Source organism: Anomalospiza imberbis, chromosome 3, assembly GCF_031753505.1.
Source record: "Anomalospiza imberbis isolate Cuckoo-Finch-1a 21T00152 chromosome 3, ASM3175350v1, whole genome shotgun sequence".
Lineage (NCBI taxonomy): Eukaryota > Metazoa > Chordata > Aves > Passeriformes > Viduidae > Anomalospiza > Anomalospiza imberbis.
The window spans coordinates 55,613,409-55,627,498 of record NC_089683.1 but is presented as its reverse complement, the minus strand read 5'-3'; the positions used below and the strand labels follow the sequence as shown (position 1 = coordinate 55,627,498).

The window sequence follows — 14,090 nt, the reverse complement described above, 5'->3', positions numbered from 1 at the left end:
AAAAATGCAACTACCAGGACAGCAGTTTTGCTTAGCAAATATCCTCAGAAAGAAAGCCAAGCACCAGCTGGCTAAGTTTCAGATGCTTAGGCTCAAGCCAAAAGGGGCCATTACATCATGTAGTTTGACATTTCGTGTAACACAGGCCCACTACATTTCACAGTTACTCTGTCCTGACTCTGATATATAATACTTGACTCAAGTACCTAAAGGATTACCCTGGCAAGAAAGCCATTCATAATTCCTGCACAGTTACACGCCGTGCTACAAAGACAGCTATGCTACTTCATCGTAACAGTGCACACATCCAAAGGAGGAGATGTGCCACTTCTCTTCCTGAACTTCTTCCTGAACCTGAAACTGCATTTGACTCCCATGTTCTCCAAGTAAACATTTAAAACAGTTTAGAATAGCATCAAGCAGTGAAGTAAACAGGACTTAAAGTCACTGGGGTTGAGGTCTACAAGTTTTAAAGGGCACAGAGAACAATAATCTCGACAGAAAAAAATGCCAACCCACCCAAAAATACTATTAAACATGAAGAAAGCTCCTGCAGTCAACATTAAAAAGTACCAAAAATTTCAGGGATTAAATATCTGCCTAGAATAAGACTGCTTAACAAATCAGAATATAAAATTTTTAAGTACTCATTCATTTTTTTGCTCAGTTTTATTATTTGTGTTTACTTGCAGTTTATTCAATTACTGTCAGGCCATTATGCCAGTTTTTTATAACTAGGAAACATAATACTCAAAAAATATATAAATGATAGTAACAATTTAACATTCCTCTAAGACAGAAATATTGCAAATTTATACAAAGCTTATTAAAATAGGAAATGAGGTGAGACATGAAGGGAGGATTTTTGGGCTGTCTTGTGCACAGGTGATTTTATGTGAAGGAATGCCATTCACAAGGCAGGAGGCATTTGCAGTTGTTAACTCTGAGGCAGCCCATAAAATGTTTTTCTGTATTTGAATGTGGGATTCAAATATACTTTCAGACTTGGAAGTCTGAAAATGGTCTATAAAAACACAAGTGCACACACAACTCAGTATTTCCTCTTCATCATTGTCCAGGTTGTCCCTAGTTAGCATTCATTCAAGTTTGCTAATGCAATACGTGGACCCTAAGTTTGTATTTGAAAAGAACAAAAGCATATAACCCAATAACAAAAGTTAGTTTAGCAACTACATACAAGAGAAATACTCATCTGGGACATTATTAGGTCTTAGGCGAGCTGCAGGACCAGGTACAACTATGAAATCTTGAACATTGTCCAGATAGCTGTTTAGATATGCTGTTTTTCTGCAGCTCCCTACTTCCATCCCTGTGAAAGGAAATACATTTTCTTTTAAAGTGGGAATATCAGTGTAGAGTCACCTTGCTAAGGAGACATGTAACTTTAGTAGTAGAAGTCAGAAATGTAATTTCTCTGGTCTTTTTATCAGCAATCCCAAAGCATCTGACCCAAGAAGACCACAATACTCATGTATAGAAGACAAAAAACCAAGCATAGATAAACACTATCAGCCAATTCCTCATCTGAGAAAGACTCTCCAATTTAATAAATAGACAAACTTTCTTCTTTAAAGGGAAAAGAACTCTTAAGAGCCTAAGAACAGTAGTAATGGTCAGACCAAGTATTAATTCAACCCAGTATCCTACTTAATAATGTTCAGTACCTATCTAAAGAAATAACCAATAAGCATAGAATTATTGACTGGTCTTTCTCCCAGTGCTCTTTATCAGTTTTCAGAAACCAAAGGGGCTTCAAATTGTTTATTGCATTTAAACTCCTACTTTAATTAATTCCTGTCAGGTTTACCCTCCATCAATGTCATAATTTTTATAAGCCTGTACAGATATTTGGCTTGCATCATTCCCTGTGGCAATGAGTTTTGCAAGTCAATTTTGTGCTGCATGAAAGTCTGTTTATACTTCATTTGTCAAATACATAACTTATAGAAATAATTCCAGATATACAGAAAAGCTAGAAAAATAAATCCAAGTTTCATATTCACAGCCTTCTAGTAATATATAAGGGAACGGATAATGGAAAGGAAACTATGGCTTGTATTTTTAGTTCCTCAGCAGATTGTAAAATGTTGCTGTGGAGTGTAGTTAAAAGACAGGAGAAAAATAAATATATATTTTTTACAGTTCACATTTTTTATTCTGCTTTTTTTATCATCTGGTAATGGTCACAAAAGGAGTTATAAATAAAATATGAAAATTACTTAACTCCTCTCTTGTTCTCCACTTCTTTACCCCTCATAAAATAGTCTGACTCTCAAAGTGATTATCTTTCATATCATCTTGATAATATAAAACATATTTTATAGGTATTTCTTGCTTTGTTAACCTTGCCAGAAACATACAAGTATAAATTCAGAATATTACTTTATAAAGATAGTTCTTCAAAGTTCTGATATATTTTATAAAATCAAATTTACCATGATCTGATATAAAAATAATGTTCAGGCATTTATGCAAGTTCATTTGCTTTAGACCATCCATCAGCATCCCTACTATTTTGTCCACTCTCTGTAATGCCATAATGACCTGCAGGACAAAAACAGGAATGTAAAGTAAGTATTAAAAATACTGTTAAATATGTCTAAATAAAAATGTGAGCCTGCAAACTGCATATCACCTGCACTGTCCTGAGTTTCCTCCACCTAGAGAAGATTGGCTATATCTACACCATACAGCACTTAGCCCATTTTTTTTTCTGCGTACTGCACCAGGGCACAGCTACACATTTTTATGTGTTATTTCAGTTGCAGATGTTTTTTAAAAAAGGAAAAAAAACCCAAACAAAAGCACAAACAAAAAACCACCTCACAGATTATAACCAGTGATGGTGGTTTTAAAGTATGAAATTGAGGATGCTTGTTGCATTGTGCTTGGGCACAACCAAGGACAGCTGGGAATGACAAAGGATGCAGATACTGATGTGCTGGATAGAACAGAGGAAGCCAAGCCTGTAATACCCTTCCTCAAAATGCCTGCTGGGAATTGGAGCAAACAGTCCTTGAAATTGTACCCTGAGACTAATATCCACTCAAACTACTTTAAAGAAACTGAAAAAGGCAAACAATGAACTAGAATCTAGCACTGCTTGTGATCAGGGGTCTGGGGCCCTAGCTCACTTGCAGAGGTACAGCACTGGAGCTACTTTTGAATATTTGCTAGGTTAAAAAAAAGTATTTTCCAATGAAGTAATTCTGTCACCTCACTGAACTACTAGTACAAGCTGTCTTGCTTTGTATCAACAAAGAAGAGATGGTCCTGCAGAGACTATATGCAAATCTGCAGGGTCTTTCTCTCCAGAGCATTCCTGACATACAGAACTTTAGATCCACTCATTAAAGAAAAAATAACCAATTTAATCAAGTTCCCTATACTGCAGTTCCAATTATGTCTGCTACTTCCTTACATGAATAGCAACTACTCACAGCTCAAGAGGAATGGGCAAGAGCTTTTTTACTCTTGTCACCACTGAAGCTAAATACCTACTTATGATGCCTAAACTACCTGACTGTTCAAGATGGGAGAATTTTGCAAAGATCCTGAATTTCCAAGAACTTTTTGCTTTGAATTTTTCACTTTGGTATTTTAAAATGCAAAGCTATTCAGTACTTTTTAAGACAGTAGCAGTCCCAAAGACTTCTTACTTTTATTATAAATCACAGACTGTGATGAGGCCAAAGTTCCTTTTATCTGTCTCTTTCTGAGAAGACCTAAATTATAACTGCAGGGAAATAAAGCCAAAATCCACCTAACCTTAGCACAGAGACTGGGGAAAAAGAATGACAATTGTAACATGAATACTTAACCACCACAACTTGGACATTGCTATGCAAACCTCTGTTGTTGCTAAATTGAAATTATATAAATTTTCTCTTACCATTCCCCTCCCCTGCCAAAAATCAACATGAACCATTAGTAAGTAGGAGCAGATAAAAGAACATACAAGACATATCCAAACACGTTGGTAATTTAAAAGTTATTGAAATAAAGAAAATAAAAATTAGGGTTACTAAATAGGCCATTATATGCTTTATATCAATGTTAATCATGGATGAACTGTCTATTCACAATTTTTTTTCCTGAAAAGCATACTTCACATGATCTCAGTTAACCTAACATGAATTATGGAACTTATAGAGCCAGAGCAAAGCATCAAACTTAAAAAAAAAAAATTAAGAAACTACAAAACTACTTACTCCGCTGCTTACTGGTCCAAACTTATGGCCCGAGGAATCTGGTTCTTCTAAATACAGAGTGTAAAAGTGTGGTCTATATCAAACAGTACCAAAAATGTAATATTTTACATACATGTTGAGACAGTTTGAAGAGATTATATTTCAACAATGGAGATCACATATTGGAAACAACGCTGTCATTCAGAGGAAAAATACATTAAACTGAGAGATGCAACTTAAAAAGTTTTCAGACATAGAAACAGGTTTGCACTAAATAGCATTTCAACATTGTTAGAATAAAGCATAAGATATTGTTTAAAACAGAAATTGTGTTTACAAAGTAATTCATTGCAATACCACTCAAACAGGAACTCACACTGACAAATGTGTACTTACCTTTCATCTTCAGGTAGCTGCAGCCAGCGAAGGACAGTCACCACTCTTTCTTCAAAGGGGATTGAGCTGCATCAAAATAACACAATATCAACTAACCATGTGTTTCTAAAGAGCTAAATGTTTTAGCCATACATTACCAAAAAATCACTGTACTTAGCAGAAAAAAAAAATCATTACAGGCTTTTTAGCAGGATACAAATTTGTCTATGCTAATTGCCTGACTCTACAGAGTTTATGGCCTGATCCAAATCTCCCTTGAATATTGTTCCCAATATGATTAGAATAAAGCTCCCAGTAGTGCTTAAGCTAATTATACAAAGCAAATAATTGGCCCCAAGGTGCAAAGCTACTTGCAGGCTTTTATTCCTGTATTATGTTTTGAAAAAGTCCTGGTTTAAGAGTAGGGTTGGGTATTTTAAATTTTAATAGGTTTAATAAAAGTTTCTCATACTATGTTACAAAGTAGATCTCTGCCATCAGTTACAGAAGTAGACCAACAATAAGCATGTTGAACTTTAACAACACACGAGGCACCCACAAAGTAAGTATTCAGTGTTTAACACAAGTTAAAGTAACCTCAGTTACCATCAGTTCCTAGGGAAGAAAATATAGGTAGCAAATCCAGAATTGAAAATTCCATCCTGTATGAAGGGTGTAAGAAGAGAAAATGATCCTAAGATAGAAATGAGAAGCTCAATTTCTTGGGCAATATTTGAGATCATTAAATAAATGGTGATAAACATTTTCATTAAGCAGAAAATGCTTAATTGCAGTGAAGAGCAATCACTGACTAAAATATAAGTGCCTTAATACTTTCAAAATCGGCAATGAAAATAATTTTAAATTAGAACAGCTTACCACAGTCAACAGTAAAACTTTAGTTTCCAGGGACAACATCACATCAAGGCCTGATCCATTTACTCATGAGATGTTTGGACTGAAATATTCCACCCCAGCCACAAACGGTTTATATAAATAGAAAGAGTAAAGAACTAAAACTTCAAAGCTCATTATGCTTAAAGCTGATTTTTATACATCTTACCATTAAAACATTTCTTGAGGAATGAAAAGATAATTAAACAAAGGCTCTACATTATACTGAAACAAAGTTAATTGGATCCCAGCCTTTTTTCCCCATTGTACAAAATTATTTAGAAAAGTAGGGAAAAAATTATGCTTTCTCTGGCATCTGTCCCACTGCAATCCTTAAAGTCAGATATTCCTGAGGCACAGGCATTTACATACCCATTGTATATTTCATACAGGTTTGGAAAGGTTCCATTCACTGCTGCATCAGACCCAGGCCAGAAGAAGGTACCTGCTTTCAGCCCTTGGTACATGGCTGTGAGCCAGATCTGCCAGAGAACATTCGCCATCATTAGTGCCCGTCACCGAATCAGCTGAGAGCCTGCCAGGCCTGCGGCCCCCTCACCAACTCCACACCCTTCAGCGAGATCAGAAACCAATCGTTTCACTCCTGGCCATCTTGCCTGTCATCGCTATCTGCAGCCCAGCAACACCTCGTAGGCTGATTCCTTATGGCAAAGACCCGCATCCCTGCTGCTGCAATGCCACGGAGAGCCAGGACAGAGGCAGGAACCATTAGCAGAAATGCAATGGTAGAACCATGGCTCAATACCACGAATGGGAAATGTCTCAAAAACAGTGGCAAAAGAAGGGGTGGCAATATTCCAAGGAGCTGTGTCCCACACACTCTTGACGTACGGAAACAGCATTTTGGTCAGTTCTTTTCTGCTGCTCTCATGGTTTACAGATTTATGCCTTCTGCATGTTTCCTGCCTAACTCATACTTCACTCTATTCTCAGTGTCCTGCAAGTTCTGCACCTGTGTGTTCTTTCCTCAAGGAAAAAAAACAAAACAAGCAAACAAAACAAAACGAACAACAACAACAAAAACCGAACAACCAAAAAAAGCCCCAGTCTTCCCCACATCCCCACTTATATCTAGTCCCTTGCTATTTTTCAGGCTAGCGCTCACTCAAATTTTTCCATGCCACTTCATTTTCATGCCAATCTCATCAGTTTTGCCATAGGTATACAATTGAGCTGAGACAATTTCTTTTAAAACCACATCTTTGGACATACAAGTAATTTAAGCAGAGCATAAACCTTTATTAGTGCTTCTTATTACTCAAACTTACTGGTCTGTTGATTTCCTCACAAAAGTTAACTGCGAACCCACTCATGTTAAAAACAGATGAAAATCTGGTAGCTATATTAGCTATTTTAAGTCAGCATTCTCCTTAGGGAGAATTCCTTTTAAGTTCAACAAAAGCTGTTACATTTTGTTTCATTTGTTATTTTGCAGCTCTAGTACGGCAAGTCCTAGTGGTGCTGAATAACCCTTCTTGGCTGACTTAGAATTACCCTCTGTACTCTTTCAACATCACTATGCATCCAAGCCATATTAAGTAACATAACAGGGTGATGTACATTCTCAGAAGGGCATTAATACTTACAGGCTGGCCTTGGTACCACTGTGGATTAAACTTCTCCTCGCTTTTAAGGGTGAAGGATGCATTTCTTTTGGGGTCATACATCTTGTTATCAATTATACCATGAGATTCAGGATACAGACCCTGCAAATGAGAGTATTCCTTGTTGCAATGCTCTAAAGAAAAAGAACCTTCCAGCTACTGAAACATGTCCTTTAGACAAATATATCCATTGAATAGTTACTCTGCTGGTGACTTCTTCTCTACCAGTAGCTCAGGAACCAAATTTAGCAGCAGCATCTCTCACTGCTTCCAAGCCCTACCTTCCAAGCCTTATTTGCTTCTCAGTGAGATTTTAAAAAAACTAGGCACTATCCTTTGGGATCAAACTGAAAGACACTGTTAGAGTTCACACATTTGTTGTATCTTTAGTACCAAAGATAAAGCAATTAACTATGCTAGACCTCCATCACTTGAGCAAAAGCTCTAGCTCTAGAAAACCACTACATGAGTAGTCAAAGAAGTGCAGGCATCAGGTGTTGGGTAGTTTTAGTAGACTTTGTGCTCTGTCTTTAATCAGACTAGCTCCTATTTACATTTATAAGGGATAAGACACCACCACCTTGCTACTTTTCACAAGAATGAGGAGTTGAGATAAAGCTCTGTACTGTACATCTCACATAGCTGCTGGGCATTATTAATGACTCTTAGTTGCATATTCAGTCGTGGAGATTTGTGAAGATTACACAATTAAGCACCTCATTCCTGAACTTGTGCTCTCATCAAAGGTCTTGACAAACTAGGAAGATAAGAAAGTGCAGATCCTAGTATTTTATTAAATTTCAGTTGCGGCATGATGAAAATAAAAAGGATGCCCTGGATTCCAACCCTGCATTTGTGTTGAAAACCTTCATTTTTTATTTTTCCTCCTATATGCAAGAGGTGTCAAATTTACATGATCAGCTTTCTGACATTTCTTTACAGGCTTAGGTACAGTCCATCACACAGAGCCAATATCAGCATGATGCTCAAATCTTTCCTCTCATTTCAAACCCTCCTTTTCATCATGCCAGGCTACCTTAATGAAGTGGAAAAAGGTTGGCAACTTAAAGCAGTCAGGCTGCTCCCACTCCAAGAGAGGAAACTGCAATTTAGTCAAAATACACACATGAGGAGTTGTAAAGTGATGTGAACTTTTGGCTACATGGTATTTTTCACATCTACGCTTGGAAGGACTCTATTTACTTACATTAGATCTGGCCACTTAGCTGTACTGTTATATAATAGCTGTTAACCTAAATTACATAAATATAATACATAATTTTTCCTATTCTGAAGGGAAATCAAATTATTTTAATAATGCAACAAAATATACTATTCCCTTGATAATGAACAGTAGTGGACACATATAATATACAAGAATTCTTACTGTGACAATGGAGTAATGGTTGGGAAAGGTTTTTGAAGGATACACTGGTCTCATACTGGAAGTGTATGTTCCACATTTCTCTAAAGGAAGTAACAAAGAAAGTCAGCAAAATTACTGAAATAAAAATCTTGCAAGCTTCTCTCATGACAATGTATAGCTATTAAAAAGAAAAAAAAAAAACCAGAATATATTTCCAGAAAGTTTTAATTCTTCAAAATTGTGGACTTAATACTTAAGTTTTCTTCCCATATTCATTTACAAGCTGACTAAAAGCCTATTAACACAAAATATGCCTACTGGCTGACTGCAATGGTCACATGAGCAAAACTTACAGCCTTTGTGAAAAACATGTACAGATAAGAATGAAAAATGAAAGAAATCACACCCTCCAAAGCTGCCCTGGTATGCAGTAAAAGCAGTCTGCAGCTTGAGACCAACCAGACACTTAACCCTGGGTGCTGCCAGAGGAGAGGTGAAGTGGCCACTGGCACAGTGGTGCCTGGCTCTCTAAGCCATCTGTCAAATCATTGCTTATTATGCAGTCTTCCTTTCTTGTTTGTGGGATTTTAAAATATAAAAAATAAGCTCTTAATCTAGGATGAATGTCAAAGCTTTCTTTATCTCAATATACAAACCATATGTCTTTAGGGAGATAAGTGTACAGCATTTGCTAGTATGAAGAGGCATTAGCAAGGCCAAAACAACTGTGCAAACCTTATTTAAGTGGTCTAAATTTCCATAAGCAAATGTGTGGGTCCCAATTTTCAGAATGAAAAAAAAATGCTTTCTTGACAACTTAAAAAACACCAAAACTGCTTCAACAGATGCTAAAGAACCAAAACTAATGACCCTATAAGAAGAACATCACTGCATCATCTACACTATGAGTCTGGGTAATTATATATAATATAAATAGAATAGAAATTAATGGCTTCATAACATAGGAGGTGTTGCATCAAGGTACTTTGAATTCATTGAATTGGGGCTTCAATTAGATTTCAGTTGAAATAATCAATTTGAGCTAATCAAGATAAAAGAAACCAGGTCAGAAAAATAAATCCTTTCAAGTCATACAGGCATCCCCTCCCACACCTGTGTTCTGTAAGTAACTAATAATCACTTGTATCTTCTCTTATTACTGGAAAACACCTAGCACACTTCAACTACTTCCAAATCTGTTGTTGAGACTGTTTTCCAAAATCTTAGTTTTTTGATGTGGGTGGCTAAGGAGGTTGTTTTCTTTTTTTTTTTTTTTTGGTTTTTTTTTTTTTTTTTTGTTTTTTTGTTTTTTTTTTGTTTCTCTTTCCTTTTAAAAGTAATAGAAAAACACACTTTAAAAGTTTTGCCAAAAATCCTAGGGGTTTTTGCTAGGACTTTCCATCAGAGTTATCATTATTCTTCTTGGCTCATTGGCTTAGCTAAAGATGTTTTAAGACAAAAGGATCATTTATCTAAAACTTAAAGTATCACATCATAATTGTATATGAAAATGTCTTCACTGAACACCACATGTGCACAGCAAGACTATGCCTGGCTTCATTAAAATCCCTCAGCTCCATGCTGAATTGTCCACCTTTCAAATAGCAGGGAGAGCAAATGTATAACAAAACATGCTACAAGTGAAATTACTATAGTCTTACAGGCATCTACTCTGACAGATTTCTCCAAGGAGACACCAGAATATCAGGACCACACAATGGCAATATTTTTATCTATTGAAATTCTGCACTTGTCACCAAATGCTTTAAAGATGAAAATCCAGACATTTAGCACGGTCCTAATTTAACACAGAACCAGGCAATTCCATAAGTTATTGAATGTGAGCAGCTGTTCACTGCTTTGTAAATGTTGTCATTCTTAAACTCTTTTTGAAAATTTAATAGTCCTATAAATGGACAGCTACGAACTCTGAAATTATTTAACACAATTTTTCAGCAAAAATCAAGCAATTTATTCACTATTGTTACCTGTCTACACAGAGGAACAGGTTTCATTACCCTTTTCTGAACAGTGAAATACTGCAGGAGTATTTACTCACTCATATAGAAGTTTATTTTTTACAATATGACTGCTTCCACTATTTTTGGACACATGGAACATAAAGCACATAAGAGATTTGAAGTCACAGGCCCTCAGAGTGGATGTACACCTCAGTGACACCAAGTTTCATTAATGAGAATATTTTTCTCTTACTAAAGAAAATTCGGTTTATTTGAGCAGTTCATCAATTTGTTATTATGATGGAAAAGAGAAGAAAACAGAAGATCCTGTAGCACATTGTATAGCAAAGCCCTTCTAATATATTTCTAAAAAATTATCCAGAGTACTTTAGAACCATAAGTATAATGCATAATTAATACTTGCCCCCATATTGGGGCAAGTATTTTGTTGGATATAAAACATGTATTATTAGGCATTCTGGTATTAGGATCTCTTAAATATATACATTTTGACCATCAAAAACCTCATAGCTGTGGAGAAGTGAAATGACTTTAATGAAGATACAAATATATTTGTATTTCTTAGTAGTCAGAATTAATCATGGCTTCAGTGCAAAGAGAAGTACAAGTTAATTATAGAAGTCAATGTGAGAAGTCTCACTGTAGTCTATCCAGACCAAAGAATGATGAAACTTTACATGTGTAAGTGTCACAGACTGGAAGCCCTACAGATGCTTTGTGACACTTGTATCTTGTATCTCAGGCAGAGCTAGAATAATATGTACTAGCCAGCCTTCCCTAGAAATGTCCCAGAAATCTCCCGTTTAAATTTTTTATAATCGCATCTAATAAAAACTTTGCAAATGTCTCATTTTATTCTAGCATGGAACAAAACTAAAAAGAACCCAAAACCTCAAATACATCTGCGAATTGTTATCCTCTGGAACACTTCAAGTTGTAACAACCACTGTGTAAAAAAGCGAGTATTTTTACTGATTTATTTTTAGTCAAACTGAAACCAGGCACCCCAGGTAGTAATTTATGAATGTCAAGAAGATTGGCATATTTTTCAGACAAGAAATACCATCAGTTCTCTACAGACCACAGCCAAAACAGAAACAGGAAAAGTAACTAAAATTATTTAGACACCACCAAATCAAGTAAGACATTAAAAAAGCTGGGGTATATTTCTTCTGGAAATGTTTGTTAAATTAAGGTTTTCTTGGATTCATTACATTTCTACCAGCCCTTCTATATCATCTCTTCTTAGTCTATTTCTTCTCTGTCTTCTTTTCCCAAATATAATCAAATGCTTTTCATTTTCCAAAGCCATTCCAGCTAAATATAAGATGATAGCATAATAGAGTAAAAAGGATCTACTTCTAGTTTGAAGAAATAAAATAACCTCATTGCAAAAAAAAAAAAAAAAAAAAATCCACCTCTAAATATAACAGGGGCTATAACTCATAAGATTTCACTGAAAATCAAAAGGGCCCTTTCCTCAAGCCCTCTCTTTCTTGCCCTTCCACTTTCCAAAACCTAAAGTTCTTTGTGCATGGGTGTCCTTCAGGGCAACAACTTCCATATTCATGGCAGAAGAGTGAGGATTTTAAAGAGTGAGGAAAGCTGCATTTGTGTTTTTTTTCAGGTAAGACATCATAATAGTTCTTAGACAAAGAAACTACTCACGTAATTTGCTAATAACAGGTAGAAGTCCACCCCAAGTCTGCAAATATTCCGCTCTGAAGCCATCCAATGAAAATAGTAACACTGGAGACTTGGTAAATCTGAACAAACAGAAATTGAATATTAAAAGACAGACTCTGAGAAACAGTTTCCTATCACTAATTTCAAGAAAGTTTCCCCAGACAGTGGGAATGTTCATTATGGGGCTATAAGCCAGGCCAAGGAAATCCTCCTCAGCAGAAGTTTTGCTGGCACAGCGGTGAGCTGTCCAGTCCCTCTGCTCAAGAGGCTGAGGTTCGCAGCAGGGCATGCACAGAAAAGCCATGACCAAGGCCTGATTTCAAACACACCTTTAAGATGAACAAGCCAAGATGCTCAGGTGATCCATCTTGATCAGACGGATCACCTTCAAGATAAGGTACTCCTTATCTTGAAATCAGTCCCACTGAAGCAACACTCAGCCCCCCGCAAACCCATTCTCCCGTCCCAAGCTAAGAGCAGGGAAAGAAATAAGGCAATTCAAAACCAAACTTTCCTTTATTCACATTCCTTCTGAACAACCTGTAACCTAATAAAAAAGGATTTTTTATGTATATATATACAGTGCAAAGACCTGTAAGCAAGTCTAATGCACAGGGTATGTTAAATGAGCAACTAAAACACATAGTTTTCCTCTCATCTTATAAAGATTATCCAACCAAAAAGAACTTGCTTACTGCTCCAGAAGCCCTACCAATCTCCAAACTCAAAAATGTGGCCCTGCGACTGGAAACACTGTAACAGCATTTCTGCCAGGAACTTGACAGATATAATCAGATAATGATTTCACTGCAACCAATAAAAAAAAAAAATCTCCCCTTCCAGTCTCCACAGGACCTATGTTTCCAGTCTTGACTTGTTCCCAGATTCAGTCCTGTTCAAACAATTTCTCCCCAACTGTAAGTACTTAAAACATTGCATCACAGACAGGAATAGTAACTTCTGTAATATCAGTAACTTCTTCCTTGAAGAAAACATACCCTGTGTTTGACCTATAGACATGAGGGCATGCGAGACTGAAAAATAAAAAAACTGCTGTGCAGCAATAACTATTGAAAATATGGAATTTCATAAAATGATTTAATATTTATAATATTATAATATTAAAATATTGGTTTATTGCCAGCTCATTTTCCCTTTTTATATTTACATTGTTTTAACTTTGTTATACTTCAGTTTCCAAAAATAAAAGAGTGAGGATAGAATACAAATATTATTTATAAAGTGTTGACAATTTCTTTAGTGATGTATCCTACAAAAAAATCTGAAGAGTCAGTTGCAAACAAAAGTAACTATATTAAACTAAGGAATAGTCAGGCAACCAAAACATGTCCATCCTAAGAAAATTTTAATCAACAATTTGGACAACAGTTTAGCCAAAAGGATTTCATTAGTCAGAATTATTACATAGCCTACCCTATACCCCACAGAATAAAACCTTTAGATGCATTTCTAAGATGAATGTTTGTAGCCTGCTTTTTAATTTATATGGCACAGGTGGGAACAAGAAATTAATGATTTTCAGGTCAAAACTAAAGCAATATGGCAGAACAGAGTAAGGAAACTTTGTGCACTACCTTTGCCCATATTACAAGTAATTTTTTGCACCACAGATTCTGATCTCTACAAGTTTTGCAAATATCTTCTCAATAAATTGATTCACTTCAGTGCAGAGGCCTAAAAATCTTCACTGCAAAGTTCTGTGCAATAAAATGTGAACTTTGAGGCAGAGGCTGTTCAATATTACTTACCAACAGGTCTAACTTAAAAAAAAAAAAAGAAAAAAAACAAACCAAAACCAGAAAACCCCACCAAACTTAAAACAAGCACTTAGAAAGGGACTTTACGCAACTGTTTCTGGTTTGGCATTTACAAGTAAACCAACTGTTAAATACATGTTTCGGTTGTCTGCAAATCTAGCTACTGACCCCTT

General features: G+C 35.9%; 1 protein-coding gene across 2 annotated transcripts in view; it reads right to left on the bottom strand.

Annotated features, from left to right (window-relative positions):
• The window catches only part of ENPP1 (ectonucleotide pyrophosphatase/phosphodiesterase 1), a 53,240-nt gene that overhangs the window by 15,549 nt on the left and 23,601 nt on the right, over positions 1 to 14,090 (bottom strand). Inside the window, exons 6-13 of one of the 2 annotated variants that reach the window (XM_068184488.1) lie at positions 12,122 to 12,219; positions 8,493 to 8,572; positions 7,088 to 7,207; positions 5,853 to 5,962; positions 4,608 to 4,673; positions 4,233 to 4,305; positions 2,457 to 2,565; positions 1,199 to 1,330 (exon numbers count right to left, since the gene is read on the bottom strand). In XM_068184488.1, coding sequence (XP_068040589.1) covers positions 1,199 to 1,330; positions 2,457 to 2,565; positions 4,233 to 4,305; positions 4,608 to 4,673; positions 5,853 to 5,962; positions 7,088 to 7,207; positions 8,493 to 8,572; positions 12,122 to 12,219 — 788 coding nt within the window. The remainder of the gene's footprint in view (positions 1 to 1,198; positions 1,331 to 2,456; positions 2,566 to 4,232; positions 4,306 to 4,607; positions 4,674 to 5,852; positions 5,963 to 7,087; positions 7,208 to 8,492; positions 8,573 to 12,121; positions 12,220 to 14,090) is intronic. The other variant, XM_068184489.1, reaches the window with a different exon arrangement.